Source organism: Bufo gargarizans, chromosome 9 (assembly GCF_014858855.1).
Source record: "Bufo gargarizans isolate SCDJY-AF-19 chromosome 9, ASM1485885v1, whole genome shotgun sequence".
In the NCBI taxonomy this organism is placed as follows: domain Eukaryota; kingdom Metazoa; phylum Chordata; class Amphibia; order Anura; family Bufonidae; genus Bufo; species Bufo gargarizans.
In genome coordinates, this window is record NC_058088.1 from 159,963,073 (window position 1) to 159,983,968 (window position 20,896).

Here is a 20,896-nt window from a genome sequence, read left to right on the forward strand (position 1 = left end):
TCACCTGAACATTACCGCATGGCGATTATTGGCAGCGTCCGGCCCCCCACACTAGTCACCGCACCTCCGGTGACGCCGCACCAGTCCGGAAGAGGACGGTCACGCATTTCCTGCGCGACAGTCGTCATTCCAGAGCGTCCGGCGGCACCCGAGCGCGGCGCATGCGCAGATCGCCGGACACGCCACAGCCGCCATGTCAAGTAAGGGCACATGGATGGGTCATAGTAACATATACAACAAAGTCGACTCGATTTACAAGGAATCAGAATGGTTCTCAAATATAGACCATATACACGGATCTCACATCTCAAGGCACAAATCACGTTCTTATTAAAAAACACAGGTAAGTTGTCAAGCCACCTGAATGCAACGTTCATTAGTCATCAAAAGAGATATACATATATATAAAACCTCCCAATATCTCCCCTCATTTATTCCAACTAACTATAATATATATACATATATGTATATATTTGTATAGTGCAGGGATCTGAAGTGCATCTGCACTATACAGATACCATGCACTACATAGGAGTAGTAGTCATGCACACTGGATTGCCCAGCAATTCGGTGTGACATACTACAATTATAACGCATGGAGGGGAACATGAAAAAAGCCGGTTCTAGTATGAATACTGTGACGCACTTCAGATCCCTGCACTATACAAATATATACATATATGTATATATATTAGAGTTAGTTGGAATAAATGAGGGGAGATATTGGGAGGTTTTATATATATGTATATCTCTTTTGATGACTAATGAACGTTGCATTCAGGTGGCTTGACAACTTACCTGTGTTTTTTAATAAGAACGTGATTTGTGCCTTGTGATGTAAGATCCGTGTATATGGTCTATATTTGAGAACCATTACGATTCCTTGTAAATCGAGTCGACTTTGTTGTATATGTTACTATGACCCATCCATGTGCCCTTACTTGACATGGCGGCTGTGGCGTGTCCGGCGATCTGCGCATGCGCCGCACTCGGGTGCCGCCGGACGCTCCGGAATGACGACTGTCGCGCAGGAAATGCGTGACCGTCCTCTTCCGGACTGGCGCGGCGTCACCGGAGGTGCGGTGACTAGTGTGGGGGGCCGGACGCTGCCAATAATCGCCATGCGGTAATGTTCAGGTGAGCCTGTGGAGTTTAATTGAATGTGAGTCCAAGAACCAATGAGATGTATCCACTTGACCTATTTAAGACAGCAGTTCCATCTGACCAACCAGTACCCCTTGAAAAAGCTGTACGCGAAACGTGCGTTGGGGAGTGGACCGGTGGTGCTGCTGTACGGTACATTTAAACCAAGTGGTCAGTATTTCCTTTATTATGTGCTGAGTTTAACTCCAATTATCTCCACTGCTTCAGCTTTGACAAATGTGGTGTGTATTATCACACTAACTTTGTTACAAATTCTGATGTATAATGCATGTGGGTATTCTTTTGGTAGTTATGAGCCATAGCTTTTGGATATTATATATCCTTTAATTGATGACCAACTGGTAATATTTATGCACTTGCACTTTATACCTATATATATGTATCAACAGTTCACCATCGGTCCTCTTGGTTTTTAATGTGTATTGTAACCTGTGTCTATAGTTCTATTGTGACCAGTGCTGATCATGTGTCCTTTTTGTGATTTTCAAATAAATTATGTGATTTTTGGACTACTCTAGTATCACTCAATTTATTTGTATTATACTTATCTCACTAATTTCTGTCCTTGGCCTGGCTCATTCACTTGAGAGGAGAGTGGTCAGTCACCAGGCGAAACTTTCTCCCCAACAAATAATAGCAGAGAGACCGAGTGCCCACTTGATGGCCAGGCACTCTCTCCACTATACTATACCTGTTCTCGGCTGGGGTGAGCTTACGGCTGAGGAAGACAACGGGATGCTCCTCCCCGTTGATTTCCTGAGACAGTATAGAACCGAGGCCTACTTCAGAGGCATCGGTCTGTACTATAAAATCCCTTTTGAAGTCGGGCGTCACCAAAAATCGGGGACCCACACAGGGCCAACTTCAAAGTGGAGAAAGCCTCTTCCCCCCGATCATCCCAGTGAACCATCCCTGAGTTGTGTCCCTTCAAGAGTCCTGTCAATGGCACTGCCACATTAGCAAAGTGGGGAACAAACCTCATGTAATAGCCCACTATTCCCAGGAATGACTTTACTTGCCTAGTGGTGACAGGTCGGGGCCAATTTCTTATCGCCTTCATTTTGTTTACTTGGGGTTTGATGACTCCACGCCCAACGACATACCCCAGGTACTTGGTCTCATCTAACCCTATCGCACATTTTTTTGGGTTAGCAGTTAGTCCATCCTTCCGAAGGGAGTCCACTACAGCCTGCACTTTGGGTAGGTGACTTTCTTAGTCGGTACTGTGGATGACAATATCGTCCAGGTAAGCCGAAGCATACCGACGATGTCGACAAAGCACAATGTCCATAAGTCACTGAAAAGTGGCGGAGACGCCATGCAGACCAAAGGGTAACACCTTATAGTGATACAGCCTCTCAGGTGTGACAAAGGCAGTTTTCTCTTTGGCAGCCTCCGTTAAGGGCACCTACCAGTACCCTTTCATGAGGTCCAAAACAGAAAAGTACCGTGCTTGTCCTAACTTCTCGACTAGCTCATCCATCCGGGGCATGGGATATGCGTCAAACTTAGAAATTTCGTTAAGTTTATGAAAGTCGTTACAAAACCGCTACTTCCAGTCCGGCTTGGGTATACTATAGGACTGGCAAAATCACTTTTTTACTCCTCAATGAAGTCTAGCTGCAACATTAGCTGCACCTCCTCCGAGATGGCTTGTCGCCGAGCTTCGGGTACCCGGTACAGTTTTAACCAGACTTTTGCCTGAGGCTCAGTGACAATGTCATGCTGGATTATGGAAGTGCGTCCAGGGAGGTCCAAGAACACATCCGTGTTCTGACTAACGAACTCCCTGCCCTCTTAAATGTGTTTAGAGGAGAGGATGTCAGCCATTTTTACTGTGGCAGCCGTCTTTCTTGCATCAGACAGAGGAGCTGGTACCTCTTCTCCTAGAAAACCCGGCCGCGGGCTGTCTTCTGTACAGGTTTCCCTATCTTTCCATAGTTTGAGTAAATTCACATGGTAAACCTGCGCGGCTTTCGCCGCCCTGGCTGGTGTACCTTGTAGTTTGCATCTCCAGTTTTCTCGAGTACCTCGTAGGGCCCCTGCCACCTAGCCAGGAACTTACTGTCCACGGTCGGCACCAGAACCAAGACCCGATCACCCGGGTTAAAGATCCAGACCCAAGCCTGCCGATTATAGACCCGACTCTGGGCTCGCTGAGCTGCCTCTATATGCTCCCTAACAAGAGGCAATACTGTCTTTATCCGATCTTGCATCTGGGTAACGTACTCAATGACACTTATGTGGAGTGGGTTGTTGTTCCCACACCTCTTTGGCCACGTCCAAGAGACCGCAAGGGTGTCTGCCATATAGCAGTTTGAAGGGCCTGGGGTACCTCTCGCACTGCGAACATGAGATAGGGCAGAAGGAGGTCCCTTTAGACACTACCTTTTTCAACATATTTTTTAATGTTTGGTTAAACCGTTCTACCAGACCGTCCGTTTGCGGATGGTAAACGGACGTCCGTTGTTGTTTTATGTGCAGCAACTTATAGTTCCCTCATCACCTTGCACATAAAAGAGGTCCGTTGGTTGGTCAGAACCTCTTTAGGTAGTCCTACTCGGGAAAAAATCTCCATTAATTCCTTAGCTATGAGTTTGGCCGAGGTATGTAGTAGTGGCACCGCCTCCGGGTACCGAGTGGCGTAAGTTTAGAATGAATAAGATGTGTTGATGCCCTCTGGTGGACTTCAGTACTGGGCCTATGAGATCCATAGCTATTCGGTCAAATGGTACCTCAATAATCGGGAGAGGTATTAGGGTATTAGAGGTGCTCTATGTCAGCCTGACTACATCCAGCTGGTCTCACCTGTGGTGGAATAGGGGCGTGGACCGCACTATCCACCCCTTCCTTGCCTCCAACCTGCGTGAGACCTGTCACTGTCTCACAATATATATATATATCACAAACCGGATTCCAAAAAAGTTGGGACACTATACAAATCGTGAATAAAAACTGAATGCAATGATGTGGAGGTGCCAACTTCTAATATTTTATTCAGAATAGAACATAAATCACGGACCAAAAGGTTAAACTGAGAAAATGTACCATTTTAAGGGAAAAATATGTTGAATCAGAATTTCATGGTGTCAACAAATCCCAAAAAAGTTGGGACAAGGCCCTTTTCACCACTGTGTGGCATCTCCCCTTCTTCTCCCCTTCACTACAACAGACATCTGGGGACCGAGGAGACCAGTTTCTCAAGTTTAGAAATAGGAATGCTCTCCCATTCTTGTCTAATACAGGCCTCTAACTGTTCAATCGTCTTGGGCCTTCTTTGTTGCACCTTCCTCTTTATGATGCGCCAAATGTTCTCTATAGGTGAAAGATCTGGACTGCAGACTTGCCATTTCAGTACCCGGATCTTTCTCCTACGCAGCCATGATGTTGTGATTGATGCAGAATGTGGTCTGGCATTATCTTGTTGAAAAATGCAGGGTCTTCCCTGAAAGAGATGACGTCTGGATGGGAGCATATGTTGCTCTAGAACCTGAATATATTTTTCTGCATTGATGGTGCCTTTCAAGACATGCAAGCTGCCCATGCCACACGCACTCATGCAACCCCATACCATCAGAGATGCAGGCTTCTGAACTGAGCGTTGATAACAACTTGGGTTGTCCTTGTCCTCTTTGGTCCGGATGACATGGCGTCCCAGATTTCCAAAAAGAACTTTGAATCGTGACTCGTCTGACCACAGAACAGTCTTCCATTTTGCCACACTCCATTTTAAATGATCCCTGGCCCAGTGAAAATGCCTGAGCTTGTGGATCTTGCTTAGAAATGGCTTCTTCTTTGTACTGTAGAGTTTCAGCTGGCAACGGCGGATGGCACGGTGGATTGTGTTCACTGACAATGGTTTCTGACAAAGTATTCCTGAGCCCATTCTGTGATTTCCTTTAAAGTAGCATTCCTGTTTGTGGTGCAGTGTCGTTTAAGGGCCCGGAGATCACGGGCATCCAGTATGGTTTTACGGCCTTGACCCTTACGCACAGAGATTGTTCCAGATTCTCTGAATCTTCAGATGATGTTATGCACAGTTGGATGATAGAGGCAAAGTCTTTGCAATTTTTCGCTGGGTAACACCTTTCTGATATTGCTCCACTATCTCTCTGCGCAACATTATGGGAATTGGTGATCCTCTACCCATCTTGGCTTCTGAGAGACACTGCCACTCTGAGAAGCTCTTTTTATACCCAATCATGTTGCCAATTGACCTAATTAGTGTTAATTGGTCTTCCAGCTCTTCGTTATGCTCAAATTTACTTTTTCCAGCCTCTTATTGCTACTTGTCCCAACTTTTGGGGGATTTGTTGACACCGTGAAAATTTGAATCACCGTATTTTTCCTTTAAAATGATACATTTACTCAGATTAAACGTTTGATCTGTCATCTACGTTCTATTACAAATAAAATATTGACATTTGCCATCTCCACATCATTGCATTCAGTTTTTATTCACAATTTGTTTAGTGTCCCAACTTTTTTGGAATCCGGTTTGTATATATAAAAGCTAACTAACTATCTAATGTAATGACACAGGAAAGCACAGAGCCCAGCAATGACACTGCTGTCTCTCTCAGATCTGCAAAATAAGGTTCTTATATAGTAAGGGGTAGGCAACTTTCCTATTGGTTGCTAGGGATGTTGCTAAGCTCAAACAAAGACATTGCAGCCTTCTCATTGGCCCACGAGCAAGAAGCTGGGAGGGATCATGGGTTCAGCTGAAAAAAAAAAAAATCTAGAATATTCGAAAATTATGAATATATATCACTATATTCTAAATATTCGCGAATTCTCAAAGTGGCGATATTCGCGATTTACAATTTGCTATTCGAATATTTGCGCCCATCACTAGTTACTGCAGTACTGCAAATATTTCACACAAAAAAAAGGAACCATATTTTTTGGAATATATAAGATGCACTTTTTCCTCCCGAAAGTGAGGAAAAAGTGTCAGTGCGTCTTATACCATCAGCATGCAGGAGGCGCGGGGAGCAGTGAGGGAAGCACTGCCTGCGCAGTACTCGCCCTCCTTGGTCTTCTTCTGGCCCGTGATGCACTGTGTCCAGACAGTGTACAGCATCAGGAAGTACTGCGTGTCGGTGCAACCTATGACCTGACACTGTGCGACGTCAGGTCACAGTGCATCTTGGGCCAGGAGAAGACCAGGGCACGATCAGTGGCAGCGCTGTCCGGAGAAAGCAAGGTATATTTATTTATTTTACATCTGATCTGAGGTCTGATGGGGTCTGTTCTGAGGCTGATGGGGTCTGTTCTGAGGCTGACGGGACCTGATCTGAGCCTGATGGGGTCTGATATGACTGGTAGAGTTTGATCTGAGGCTAATGGGGGTCATATCTAAAGCTGATGAAGTCTGATCTGAGGCTGATGAAGGGGTCTTATCTGAGGCTGATGAAGGGGTCTGATCTGAGGCTGACGGGGGTCTGATCTGAGGCTGACGGGGGTCTGATCTGAGGCTGACGGGGGTCTGATCTGAGGCTGACGGGGGTCTGATCTGAGGCTGACGGGGGTCTGTTCTGAGGCTGACGGGGGTCTGTTCTGAGGCTGACGGGGGTCTGTTCTGAGGCTGACGGGGGTCTGTTCTGAGGCTGACGGGGGTCTGATCTGAGGCTGACGGGGGTCTGATATAAGACTGGTAGAGTTTGATTTGAGGCTGATGGGGGTCCAATCTGAGGCTGATGTGGATCCAATCTGAGGCTGATTGGGTCTGTTCTGAGGTTGATGGGGTTTGATCTGAAGCTGATGGGGTCTGATCTGAGGCTGATGGAGGGGTCTGATCTAAGGATCACGGGGGTCTAATCTGAGGCTGAGGAGGGTCGGTTCTGAGGCTGATGGAGGTGGGGGGTCTCATCTGAGGCTGATGGAGCTTGAGGTTCTAATTTTAGGGTCTGATCTGAGGTCTAATGAAGAATGGGTGTTTGATTTGGGAGTCTGATCTAAGGTCTGATGAAAAATATATTTTCTTATTTTCCTCCTCCAAGTCCTAGGAGCGTCTTATAGTCTGAAAAAAATGCAAACAATAAGTCATTTTCTGATGACACCTTCCCTCTAAGTGACATCTCTTATGTATTTATTTTGCCAATCAATTTCAGTGTTACTCAGAGGTCACATGACAAAATTTCTATCAGCCTGTAGAGGGAGCTCTGTATAACGTCTGTTCATTACATTAAAATGCTTTTGGATTCCATAATAATTACTTGATATAGTATAGGTTTTTTTTTACTAAGAGTTGCTCTTTTTACTTTTTAGAGAGAAAATCATCATACCTGAACCACGACGTAAGTGACCAATGTATGACAATAGTATCTAATCTGAGTAAATAAAGTGCCCGTCTAGCTCCCAGGACACAGCTGATATTGATGGGGAAACCATAGTCAGCCAGAGGCTGGGAAAACGTAGTATTACATGCCACAATTCAAATGAATCAGGATTGTCATTGCCCTAAATGTTAAATTCTTGTCTACCAGGTGTTACAATGTACCTACACATTTAAAAATGTTGGGGTTTGTGATCTCAGACACCCATCAGTCACCTGAATGTTATAGCCCCATTAAAGTGTATAGAATCTTCATCAATATAGCTTGGTCGTATTCAATAATGCTTGTTCCCCATTCTAGCAAGCAGTGAATGAACTCAAGTCCCACCATAGATGAAAACGTCCAACTTTTCTTCATGATATGTCAGGTTTCCTCAAAATAAGAATATAGAACCAAGAAAAAAGGCCTCAATATACAAAGCTATAAATCTGGACAGAGAAATTGGAAACCATATAAACCTACAATGTTGTTAATTAACAAATAACAACAACAAAAATGCCCAAAGTAATCAAAAAATATAATTCATTTTATTGTAATAAACATATCATAATATACATAAAAATAAAGATAACAGGGAAGAGAACCAGCAGAAAGGCAAATGCCGCAATCCACTGGCCTATACCGCTGTCACCCACCAAAAGATGTAAAACATGTCAGGTATACAGATAATATATATAAATATAATTCAGTCCCTAAAAAGCAACACTAATAATGCTGCTATAGCTCAATATGGGACATTTAATCATCACCTAAATATAGCTATCAGACGGGACACAGCTCTAAAGTAGAATCTACAAAAAGAATAATAATAAATATGCTAGCCAGAGACAGAAGTTAAGCAGAGGCTAAACCAAGAGACAAGAGGGAAGATAAGTCCCTCAAAAAGTAGCAATACAAAACCCTATGATAAAGGGGAAAGCCTGTTATAGAGAAGGAGGAGCAGAGCAAATTGATATATTGTTTGATGGGTAAAGAAAAAAAACATTTCATTAATTCATTGAAATCTCAGCTTTTTCTGGGCTTAGGAGTCCAGTGGGTTGTCCTGCTCATTGATTGACAGCATTCCCTCTATAAGTGTGTATGTAGAGATAGCTGTCAATCACCTGATAAAACTACCAACGTAACTACTGAGCTTTAGAAGAGCAGAGATGTAAATGAATAAAATAAAAATTATACTCTGCTCTATCACATATATATACCTCCTAATTGCCAATGCTTGAGTATATATACATCACCCACTTTAAAGAGGCTGTGCGTGAATGGGAACTGGCAGATTACTTTCCTGCATCACCGCTCCATCTCCTCCAGGCCTGGGCTGTTCTGTAGGCTCATTTGTTAAAAACATCCGGTTTGACATCACCACAGCCAATCATGGGCAGCAGTAGACCGGATCTCCTTGCATCATGTGACCATTTGTCATGATATAAGTAGAGCCAGTCACTGCAGTGGCCAGAGATTGGCTGCAAGCAATGTCAAACTGTATGTTCACAGCATGGGAGCCCAGCGGAGCATAGCAGACCAGGAGGAGAGCACGCCAGCGCTGGGAAGAAGGTAAGTAAACTTCCATTTACAGGTCCAGCCAAGTGGGGGTGTTTTATAAACCTCCCCCCATCCCATTCTTACACAGCCCTTTAAGGTTAAATCTTGCTGTATAGCGCTCTGCCAACAAAAGATTGGATTGGCACTTCGTCAGCCCAGACAACTGAATAAAAATAGGGACTTTTGTTCTTGGATATTACAATTAGTGTTGAGCGAATTGAAGTGGACTTCGATCTAAATTTTCAGAAAAATTTATGTTAACAAATCATTTGTTCACTGAATATAAAAAAAAAAAAATTATACTAACTTCATCAACTTGATCTTGATTGAAGAAAACTACCCCAAAGGACCTGACGTCACCATGTGATCACGCTGGGCGAGCATGGTGACAGCATCAATGATGATATCACCGCGTGCCCAGTGTGATCACGTGGTGACATCATTACGCTAGCCGCAGGTTCTTTGATAGATTTTTAACCCCAAATAAGCCCTGAGGAGCTGAATGTGAGTCAGATATTTTGAACACAGCATCTGAGGGCTTAAATGCCAGGGGGCGGCGCAATGGCTGTTCCCTGTCATTGTTCCCGCTCCATCCAATGGAAAGCGATTTGTGACAAAGTAATTCATTACGACTCAAATTTCTTGTCAAAATTCGGCGAAGCTGCCAAATCCAATTTTTCAAAACTTCTCTCATCCCTAATTACAATTTTTTTTTTCTTTAAATGTATTACATTGAAATTAAAAAAGAAAAAAAGAAAACTGTACTTTTATTTTATTTCTGCCCAATTTTCTGTATATAAAACAGTACATAGATTAAAGGGGTTTTCCGAGAGTTTCTAACTGTTAACCTATCCTCAGGATAGGTCATCGGTATCTGACTGGTTGGGATCTGACACCCGGGACCCTGTCGATCTGTTCAAGAAAGCAGTATTGCTCCTGTGACCGCCGCCACCACGGCCTTCTCTCTGCTTTCCTAAGCCGATTGGCGGAAGTTCATGTGTCAGTTGGCCTAGGAGCAGTGAATGGAGCTGAGCACAATACCAAGCACACCTGCTATACAATGTACGGCGCTGTGCTTGGTAATCTAAAAAAAGGCAGTGGCAGCAGGAGTGCTGGCGCCTTCCCAAACAGCTGATTAGCGGGGGTCCTGGGTGTCGCACCCCGCCCGATCAGATACTGATGACCTATCCAGAATATAGGTCATCAGTAATATAATCTCGGAAAACCCTTTTAAAAAGATACTGGCCCCAGTCTGGTATCATATCTAAATTTGCATATCTTTTTACAGAACCAGATATCAGAACCAAAAAAATTGTGAAAATAGTCACACAGACTCTTGTGGATGGGAAGATTGTTGGCGAGTCAAGCGAGGTGTCAGAATTCGAGCATTCCGACAAAGAAAACAAGTGAACTTGGTCCCCTGCTGCTCTTTTACGTATGTCTTGCAGTTGAGGGATCTGTAGAGCCATCATCATCATCATCATCATCAATGCCAAGCAGTGCCCTTGCATGGAGTCATACGAGTCGCATTTTCCTTTCACTAGGCTTGGTATAAGCAATTGCATAATCTGATATTCTACCTATTGCCTGTAAGGTTAATTTTGTACACTTTTGCATTTTTGTATTAATGCCATAGTGAGGCAGTTGCTGAATACTTCCCATTCGTTGACTGGAGATACCTTATTTCAGTGCTCTATATGTATTGGCTATAATGAGTGATGCTTGCATTGTTACACCCAAAAAATGAGGCACCAAACATATCTTGGACCATTTTTTTAAAAATGTTATGTAATCTATAAAGCCATGGTAATCCTCTGCAACTGCTGCGAGTAACACCAAGATCTGGTACATTATGAAATATGAGTTCTGCATATCAGTGCGAGAAACTGGAGAATGTGATAAGGGATGAGAATGTCAATGGCTGAAGATTATGAATTTAAGTAGTTTACGATAATTGTAGGTACATTTTGAAATACTGACATTTGTGGGACACTGGGATTTGTGAAAATATGACATATAAGCATGGTGCTTGGGCATCTTTATATACAGTTAAACTCAATTAATGAAAAATAGATTTTTCTGCATATGGGAAAAAATTATTTTAGAAATATCTAATAAAATTTGTTTCTGCTATTTATCAAAATCGTTGTGATGTCCTTCATAAAGAATGTATTTTATCTGGCCAGAGTACCCTAAAGACTGCATGATTGTGCCCCATACACCTGTTTTTCATGTCAGCACATTTTTCCCTCTTTTCTCAGAATCACTGCATCCTGGCAGGATGTGTACATGCAGAACTTCCTGTTTTCATAAGCTTCCTGTTGGGTTTTCTAACTAAGCTTGGCATACTTTGCTGTGCTAAGAACCCCACTGGTCACTAGAACAAGGAGAGAGAAGCACTCGCATACTGCGCTCTCTCTCTTTGCTGCAGGAGACGGTAGAGACAGGCTTATGGACTTTCTATTGAGTCCGTATACTGCAGTGAGTAAAGAGTGCAATATGTGAGTACTTCTCTCTCCTCATTCTAGAGATTGGTTGGGGTCTTAGCACTCACACACATTGAAACCTTTGAACGTTGTTAAAGAGAGCACAGCTAACAAAGCTTGCCTAGAAAACACTGACCCATGGTCTTTGGTCATGTACACAATCCTTTTAGCAGTCCTTTGTATCCATGGTAAACTCCAAATGTCACTTGCAGATCCCAATGGATCCAGAATTTCTCATATTTCATGTGGGGAGAGATGCAGCCCGACCCAAAATTGCGGCTGTGATGATATTGGCTGCAAAACGGTGTCTTCTACGATACTGGCTTAAACCTGATACACCACAACTGAAAGAAGTCATCCAACATTCTACTAATTGTTTGATATTGGAACGCATTGGAACGCATTGATGCCGAAGGGTGTAAATAAAAAATGATAGCTTTTTTACTGACCAAGAAATATTGGACACTATCTATCCTTTTATATACACTGAATGATTGGCCAAACTGGAGACTTCAGACCCATGGTACCAATTGCATTTGGAACGGATAAGAAGCAAAAGTCAGAACATAGGTAGTTAAAATAATCTGTTTTATCAGTGACATCCAGTGTAGCAGAACTTCAGTGTTTTTTCTGGTGGATACTCAGACACTGTGTTTCAAAACAGGTAAGGAATTTGTTAGACAGGTTATCACTATTGTCTGATTGCAAATGAGCATAGGTGAGTAAGGTGTTAAATTGCTGTTGGGGGAGGAGCTTTTGTTGGAGTGTGTGTATATATATATAGCAACATAGTATTAGCTTGCCTAATTATAGCTTGCTGAATTTTCCAAGTGCTGATTTTATAAGTGCATTGGAGATATTCAGGAGATACTCAGGAGGTAATCTGGAGGTGGATACAAGTAAGATTTGTTTGTTTAAAATCTTTCCCCTCTTTACAATGGCAGACCTGGTTCTGTGCAGGAATTGTTGTGCTTTTATTTCAGGTTCCACTCTTTGGAGGTTTGGATACTGTCTGATCTGTAGACAGCTCTCCATAATGCAACAGGAAATTGCCTTTTTGAAATATGAGATTTGTAAATTAACCGTTAGACAAACTCAGGCTGAGAACGTTGCAATGCCACTGCCACAGAGGCCCCCTAGAAATGGAAGATGGGTTACTGCAGGTTCTGGTAGACTGAGAGTTGTGGATAGAAGACATGTCCCACAGTCTGTAGCTCTCCATAATTCATTTGCCGCACTTTTAGAGTGCAAGAGCAAAATGGAGGATGGCTCAAGCACAGTGGGTGAGGAACAATCATCTCCCATGCCAAAAGTATGCAAGACTGCAGCCAAAGACAAAAAGGAGAAGGTGAGAACTGATAGTAAGCAGCTGTTGGTGGGCGATTCCATCATAAGAGGTGTGAAGTTTGAGGAGAATGGTGTTGTGAGATGTCTCCCTGGTGCTGCCGCTAGCAGGGATAGACGACGGATCCTTAATATTGTTAGGCAAGCAAAGCAGGAAAGGGAGGTGGATGTTATTGTCCATCTTGGGACAAATGATCTGGCTTGCAATGAGGTTTCAAAGGTGAAAGAAGCTTTTTACACACTTGGAAAGGATACGCGGGAGGTTGCATCAACTGTTTCATTCTCTGCGGTTTTGCCTGTGCATAACCTTCAGCATGACAGGAATTCAATGTATGGCTTGGTGAATGGTGTCTGAACCAAGGGTTTGGCTTTGTGTCTCGTGTTAGCTCTTGTTGAAATGGAAAAGAACTGTACAAGAAAGATGGTTTGCATCTTTCTCTCAAGGGAACGAATGTCCTCGGTGAACAGTTCCAAGTATTTGCTAAGGAGCATTTAAACTAGGAAAGGGGGGCAAAAGAGTGATAATCCAGCAGTCCAACTGCCAGCCCGGAACAATGTCAGAAGATGCCAGTAGCATAAAGGTTAAGAAATGACAAGCTCAGATTCTTGTCTACAAATGCTCGCAGTTTAGGGAATAAGATCAATGAACTTGAGGCTATAATGGCATCTGAGAACATAGATGTAGTGGCTGTTACTGAGACGTGGTTCAATGGGAGTAAGGACTGGGATATAACAATGCCAGGGTTCTCTCTATACAGGAAAGACAGAGAAGGCAAGAAGGGGGAGGGTTGGCCCTGTATGTGAAAAACAAATTTGATACAATTTAGCGAGAACAATTTAGAGTCAGTTTGGGTTACCTTGCAGCTTGATAATGATAAGGTAACTTGTAGGTGTGATATATAGATCACCTAGCCAAGTCAAAGAATTAGATGATGTACTAGTTGAGGAAATAGCTAAAATGACATTGAAGGGGGAAGTTATCATTATGGGAGACTTCAATCTTCCTGATGTAAACTGGAAAACCAAAATAGCTAGTTCTGCCAGGAGTACAGATATTTTAAATTCCCTACTGGGATTATCTCTACAGTAAGTAGTTGAGGAGCCAACCCGGAAGGAGGCCATTTTAGATTTAGTGTTCACAAATGGGAATTTGATATCTGATATTACTGTAGGGGAAAGCTTGGGATCTAGTGATCACCAGTCAGTGTGGTTTACTATAAGTACAGTGGCTGAGTCACACCACACAAAAACAAAAAATTTTTAGATTTTAGAAAAACTGACTTTTTAAAAATTAGATTAGTGATATACGAGTCCCTATCAGATTGGAACAGTTTCATTGGAGTCCAGGAGAAATGGGACTACTTAAAAGTGGCACTATTGAAGGCAACAGAAAATTGCAGTCAGTAAAAGCAAAAAAAGAAGAGACCACTGTGGTACTCAGCAGAAGTGGCCAAAATCATTAAAAACAAAAAGATAGCATTTAGGAGTTATAAAAAAAAAAAAAAAAAGAGGATGACAGGCAAATTTATAAGATTAGGCAGAGAGAGGCCAAACAAGTTATAAGAGCTTCTAAAGCAAAGGCAGAAGAGAAATTAGCTCAGTCAGGGAAAAAAAGGCGATAAGGCATTCTTCAGATACATAAATGAAAAAAGAAAACTAAAACAAGGAATTACAAAATTAAAAACAAAAGAAGGAAGGTATATGGAAGAAGATAAAGAACTAGCCGACTGACTCAATGAATACTTCTGTTCAGTTTTTACAAAGGAAAATGAAGGAAAAGGACCTCAGTTAGGAAAGAAGACTAATGAATCTTTTGATGCATGTGTCTTTACGGAGGAAGAGGTTCTAAGTCAGCTGTCTAAAATGAAAACAAATAAGTAACAGGGGCCTGATGGGATACACCCAAAGCTATTAAAAGAGCTCAGCGGTGAACTTGCAAAACCATTAACAGATTTATTTAACCAATCACTGGCAACAGGAGTCGTCCCAGAAGATTGGAAATTAGCAAATGTTGTGCCCATTCACAAGAAAGTTAGTAGGGAGGAATCTGGCAACTATAGGCCAGTAAGCCTGACATCAGTATTGGGGAAATTAATGGAAACCATACTTAAGGAGAGGATTGTGGAACATCTGAAATCCCATGGATTGAAAGATTAAAAACAGCATGGGTTTACTTCAGGCAGATCATGTCAAACTAATCTTATTGATTTTTTTTATTGGGTGACTAAAATATTAGATGGCGGAGGTGCAGTAGACATCGCTTATCCAGACTTTAGTAAGGCTTTTGATACTGTCCCACATAGGCTTATCAATAAATTGCAGTCTTTGGGCTTGGACTCCCATATTGTTGAATGGATTAGGCAGTGGCTGAGGGACAGACAACAGAGGGTTGTAGTCAATGGAGTATATTCAGACCATGGTCTTGTTACCAGTGGGGTACCTCAGGGATCTGTTCATGCATGGAATAGGCATAAGGCCATCCTTCCCCCAATATAGGGCCTGGGGCTATTCCTAGTATTCAGTATATTGGGCAGACTAGATGGGCCAAATGGTTCTTATCTGCAGACACATTCTATGTTTATATGGTACCAATTGCATTTGGAACGGATAAGAAGCAAAAGTCAGAACATAGGTAGTTAAAATAATCTGTTTTATCAGCGACATCCAGTGTATTTTTCCGTAGACTGTGTCCGCTGCGGACAGTGACATTATCTGCTCTACATCTCCTGTGTAACATGTGCACATCCCAAAAATATCAGCGACATCCAGTGTACTTTTTCTGCAGACGGTGTCCGGTGCGGACAGTGACATTAGCTGTGCTACATCTCCTGTGTAACGTGTGCACATGCTAAAAATATAAGTGACATACAGTGTACTTTTTTCGTAGACAGTGTCCGCTGCGGACGGTGACATTAGCTGCTCTACATCTCCTGTGTAACGTTTCCACATCCAAAATACCTGTGACATTCCCTGTAATTTTAAATTAGCCGCTGCTGACATCAGCGACATTATCTGCGGTATTTCTCCTATGTAACGTGTGCGCATCCAAAAACTATCAGTGACATACAGTGTACTTTTTCCGTAGATGGTGTCCGCTGCGGATATTGACATTACCTGGGGTACATCTCCTGTGTAGCGTTTTTACAAACCAAAAATACCTGTGACATTCCCTGTAATTTTATATTAGCTACTGGTGACATCAGCGACATTATCTGCGATAGTTCTCCTGTGTAACGTGTGCGCATCCCAAATACCTTTTTTTATTTTTTTGCGCATACACTTACAAATCCTACGCTACTGTACGTGTGACATACTTTCAAGCATACATAACATTTAATATGAAGAAGGCGAGCAGTAAGAGACAGGGAAGTAGCAGTGATGCTGATGGTTCATGCAGAGGCCGTGGCCCTGGGCGCGTCGAAACTGTGCTTGCAGCTAGAGCACAAGAAAAACAATCAGCCACAATACCAAGCTTCATGTCCCAGTTTGCAGGGCGGCGCAGGACAACGCACTCAAAGTCAGACCAGTGCGACCAGGTGGTCGGTTGGATTGCAGCAGATAATGCTTCCAGTCAATAAAGCACCACCCTGTCTTCCACCAAGTCCAGTCTCAGTAGCCAAGAGTCTGGTCAACACAATCCTCACCCTGATCCTCCTTCCTCCCACCATGGAGAGTCTTGGCAAACATGTGATCCCAAACTTGGATATTCCGAGAAGCTCTTTTCAGAGCCATTCCTTCATTTGGGCCTCTCGACAAGACACAGTTGCCAATAAGTCAAAGGCAATTAGTGTCTCAAGAGGTACATGATGAGGATGAGACACAGTTGTCAATAACTGAGGTTGTTTTTAGGGCAAAAAGTCAGGAGGATGAGCAGAGTGAGGAAGTAGAAGAGGAGGTGGTGGACGATGAAGTCACTGACCCAACCTGGGAAGGTGGTAAGCCGGGCGAGGACAGCAGTACAGAGGGGGAGGGATCCGCAGAACCGCAACAGGCTGGAGGAGGCAGTGGGGTGGCAAAATGGAGAAGGCGGGCCGCAGTAAACAGTCCCACAACTGCTCCACGGAGCACACCCTTGTGGCAGTCTCCCTTGCCAAGGGGTAGGTGTTCCGCAGTCTGGCGTTTTTTTGAGGAAAGTGTGAACGACAAAAGAATTGTAATTTGCAACCTGTGCCATACAAAAATGAGCAGGGGGCATGAACACTAGCAACCTCACTACCACCAGCATGATCCACCACATGGCATCAAAGCACCGTAATAGGTGGGCCGAATGCCTGGGTCCACAATCTGTGTCTGCGGGTCACACCACTGCCTCTTCTTCCCCTGTGTTACGTGCTGGCCAATCCCCTGTCGAAGGCGCAGGCCTGGATGCCTCCCGCCCTGCACCTGGACCTTCGCAAGCACCATCAGCGACCACATCCACTTCCGTGTCCCAGCGCAGTGTACAAATGTCCTTACCCCAGGCATTTGAACGCAAGCACAAATACCCAGCCACCCACCCACAGGCCAAAGTACTAAATGTGCAACTTTCCAAATTACTGGCCCTGGAAATGTTGCCATTTAGGCTTGTGGACACTGAGGTCTTCTGCAGCCTGATCTCAGCGGCCGTCTCTCGTTACGCAGTCCCTAGCCGCCAATATTTTTACGTAGTGCTGTGCCCGCCTTACACCAGCATGTGTCCCGTAACATCAACCGTGCCCTGACCAAAGCAGTTACTGGGAAGGTCCACTTAACCACTGACACATTGACAAGTGGTTGTGGCCAGGGACGATACATTTCCCTGACGGCACACTGGGTGAACGCTGTGGAGGCCGGGAGCGAGTCGTACCCTGGGATGGCACAGGTGCTACAGACGCCAAGGATTGCGGGCCCTAATTCCATCAGCATTTCTGCCACTACCTACGTTAGTGGCTCTAACCCCCACTTCTCCTCCAATGCCTCCTCCTCCACTTTCACCTCAGAATTATCCTCTTGCAGCACCATTCAGCCATCAGTCGGTAGCTGGAAGCAGTGTAGCACTGCAGTGGGGAAGCGTCAACAGGCCGTGCTGAAGCTGATATGCTTAGGGGGCAAACAGCACACCGCCGCAGAGCTGTGGCAGGGGATAAGAGATCAGACTGAGCTGTAGCTCTCGCCACTCAACCTAGTACCAGGCATGGTTGTGTATGATAATGGTCGTAACTTGGTGGTAACTTAGTAGTCTAGCGGTTTCTCAAAACCTACCCAATTTGCCTGAGCTACTGGTGAAGGTGCGCCGCATGTGTGCCCTTTTGCCAGCTCACCGACTGTTGTACGACATGAGCATGCACTGGAACTCCACATTCCACATGTTGGCCAGGCTTTATGAGCAGCAGAAGGCAGTAGTGGAATACCAGCTGCAACATGGTCATCGCCTTTCCAGTCAGCTTTCGCTCTTCCCAAGCAAGAAGTGGCATGGATGTCTGACCTCTGTGGGGTTTTAAGAAACTTTGAGAAATCAACACAGATGGTGAGCGGAGATAACGGTATTATCAGCGTAACCATCCCACTTCTGTGTCTACTCAAACGCTCGCTGCTCACAAATAAGGCCAACGCTTTGCATGTGGAAGAGGTGGAAATGGGGGAAGAAATTACACAGGGTGATGGCCAGACCACACTCAGTTCATCTTCTCAGCGCAAATTGGATGAGGAGGAGCAGGAGACGGTTGCCTCCGCTACAGAGGGTAGTACCCATGGGAGTTTAATTCCATCTGTTCAGCGTGGATGGGCAGAAGAGGAGGAAGAGGATGAGGAGATTGAGCGTCACCCTCCTGATGACGACGGTGAAGTGAAGTCTTGCCTGTTGGGACTCGCATATAATGTTTTAGAGGGTCGGCTCACCAACAGGCCCTCACTTACAATCTTTTAGAGGGTCAGCTCACCTGCAGGCCCTCACATGTAATGTTTTAGAGTGTCATCTTACCAGCAGGCCCTCACCTACAATCTTTTATAGGATAAGCTCACCTGCAGGCCCTTGCATGTAATGTTTTAGAGGGTCAGCTCACCAGCAGGCCCTCACCTACAATCTTTTAGAGGGTCAGTTCACATGCAGGCCCTCGCGTATAATGTTTTAGAGCAAGCATGTCAAACTCAAAGGCTAACATGGGCCAAAAAAACAAAATTTAAGTTTATGTGGGCCGCATCAAAAAAAAAAAAAAAATTTTTACAATATAATGCAGACGGATCCGTTCTGAACGGATCCACCGTCTGCATTATATGAGCGGATCCGTCTCAGACGGATCCGCTCTGAACGCAAGTGTGAAAGTAGCCTTAGGGGCGAGAACCTGGGATCTTTCATGCCTTGTCCTATTCAGCTCTATCAGGGTGAATAGGACTTCACACTGTCCCTGCTGCTCTGTGCCTTGTGCACACAGCATCAGGGATGTTACCATGGCAACCAGGGCTTCTGTAGCGTCCTGGCTGCCATGGTAACTGATCGGAGCCCCAGGCTTACACAGCTGGGGCTCCGATCAGAAGCTGCCACTGCACCACCAATGAGGGGGAGGGGAGAGGTCCCTGTGGCCACTGCCACCAATGATTTTAATACTGGGGGGGTTGAGAGGGGCTGGCGCACTGTGCCACCAATGATTTTAATGGGATGGGGGGTTGAGGGGGGGGGCACACTGCACCACCAATGATAAATGACCCCTTTATACAGGAGGCTGGTAGTGACAGATCAGCAGTTAACCCCTCAGGTGCGGCACCTAAGGGGTTAACTGCCTCTGATCGCAGCTCCCTGTCAGCGGCAGGGTGCCGGCAATGCGATTCTGCTGCCGGCACCCGCCTCCTGTATTGTGTTAAAGACTGACTTTCACTATCAGGCCACACAGAGCGGCGCCCAGCGATGTCTCAGCACTCACCATTAGTCCTGGGCGCCACTCCGTTCGCCCGCAGTGCCCCATTACTGTCTCCTCTCCTGCTCCACATGCTGCTGATTACTATCGGAGCGATGGGAGGAGACATCAGCTTCACTAGTGGGCGTTCCTTCTTCCTGGCTGTCCAATCGCAGCACTAGTGAAGCTGATGTCTCCTCCCATCGCTCCGATAGTAATCAGCAGCATGTGGAGCAGGAGAGGAGACAGTAATGGGGCACTGCGGGCGAACGGAGCGGCACCCAGGACTAATGGTGAGTGCTGAGCTATCGCTGGGCGCCGCTCTGTGTGGGAAATGGGAATAGTCCTATCATTGGTGGCTCAGTGCACCCGCCCCTCCTCCGCCCCTCTCTCCTCATTGGTGGCGCAGTGCGCCCGCCCCTCCCCCTCTCTTCTCATTGGTGGCAGCGGCAGCAGCCCAGGGGGAGGGAGGACAGCTTCCTTCTCCCTGTGCTGCTGAGAGAACATGATCGCACCGATAGCAGCGCGCTCATGTTCAGAGATACTAGACTGCCGGGCCGCAAAGATATTCAGCCATGTTTGACACCCATGTTTTAGAGGGTCAGATCACCAGCAGGCCCTCACCTACAATCTTTTAGAGGGTCAGCTCACCTGAAGGACCTTGCATATAATGTTTTAGAGGGTCAGCTCACCAGCAGGCCCTCGTCTACAATCCTTTAAGAGGGTAAGCTCACCTGCAGACCCTCTCATATAATGTTTTTGAGGGTCAGCTCACTAGCAGGCCCTCAACCATAATGTTTAACAGGGTCAGCTCACCAGCAGGCCCTCGCCCATAATTTTTTCAATGGTCAGCTCAGTAGCAGACACTCTCCCATAATTATTTTGATGCTCAGATCAGCAACAGGCACTCGCCCCTAATGTTTTAGAAAGTCAGCTCTGCAGCAGACCCTCACCCATAATGTTTTAGATGGTCAGCTCAGCAGCAGGCCCTCGCCCGTAATATTTTAGAGGGTCACCAGCAGGCCCTTGTTCCTAATGTTATTGAGGGTCACCAGCAGGCCATCAATCATAATTTTTCAAGAGTGTATGATGCCCTCCTTTATGTGTAATAAAGGGTGTATTGGAGTGCCGCTTCCTTGTAATTTCTGGCAACCCTTTCACTTAGTGCATAGGC

At 44.9% G+C, this 20,896-nt stretch overlaps 1 protein-coding gene across 1 annotated transcript in view; it reads left to right on the top strand.

Moving 5' to 3' along the window:
* LOC122919319 (keratin, type I cytoskeletal 18-like) overlaps positions 1 to 10,817 on the top strand; it is a 45,265-nt gene extending 34,448 nt beyond the window's left edge. The window contains exons 8-9 of the mRNA XM_044268274.1: positions 7,438 to 7,466; positions 10,333 to 10,817. Of these exons, the coding sequence (XP_044124209.1) occupies positions 7,438 to 7,466; positions 10,333 to 10,454 (151 nt within the window). The 3' untranslated portion in view covers positions 10,455 to 10,817. The remainder of the gene's footprint in view (positions 1 to 7,437; positions 7,467 to 10,332) is intronic.
* The last annotated feature ends 10,079 nt before the right edge of the window (positions 10,818 to 20,896 follow it).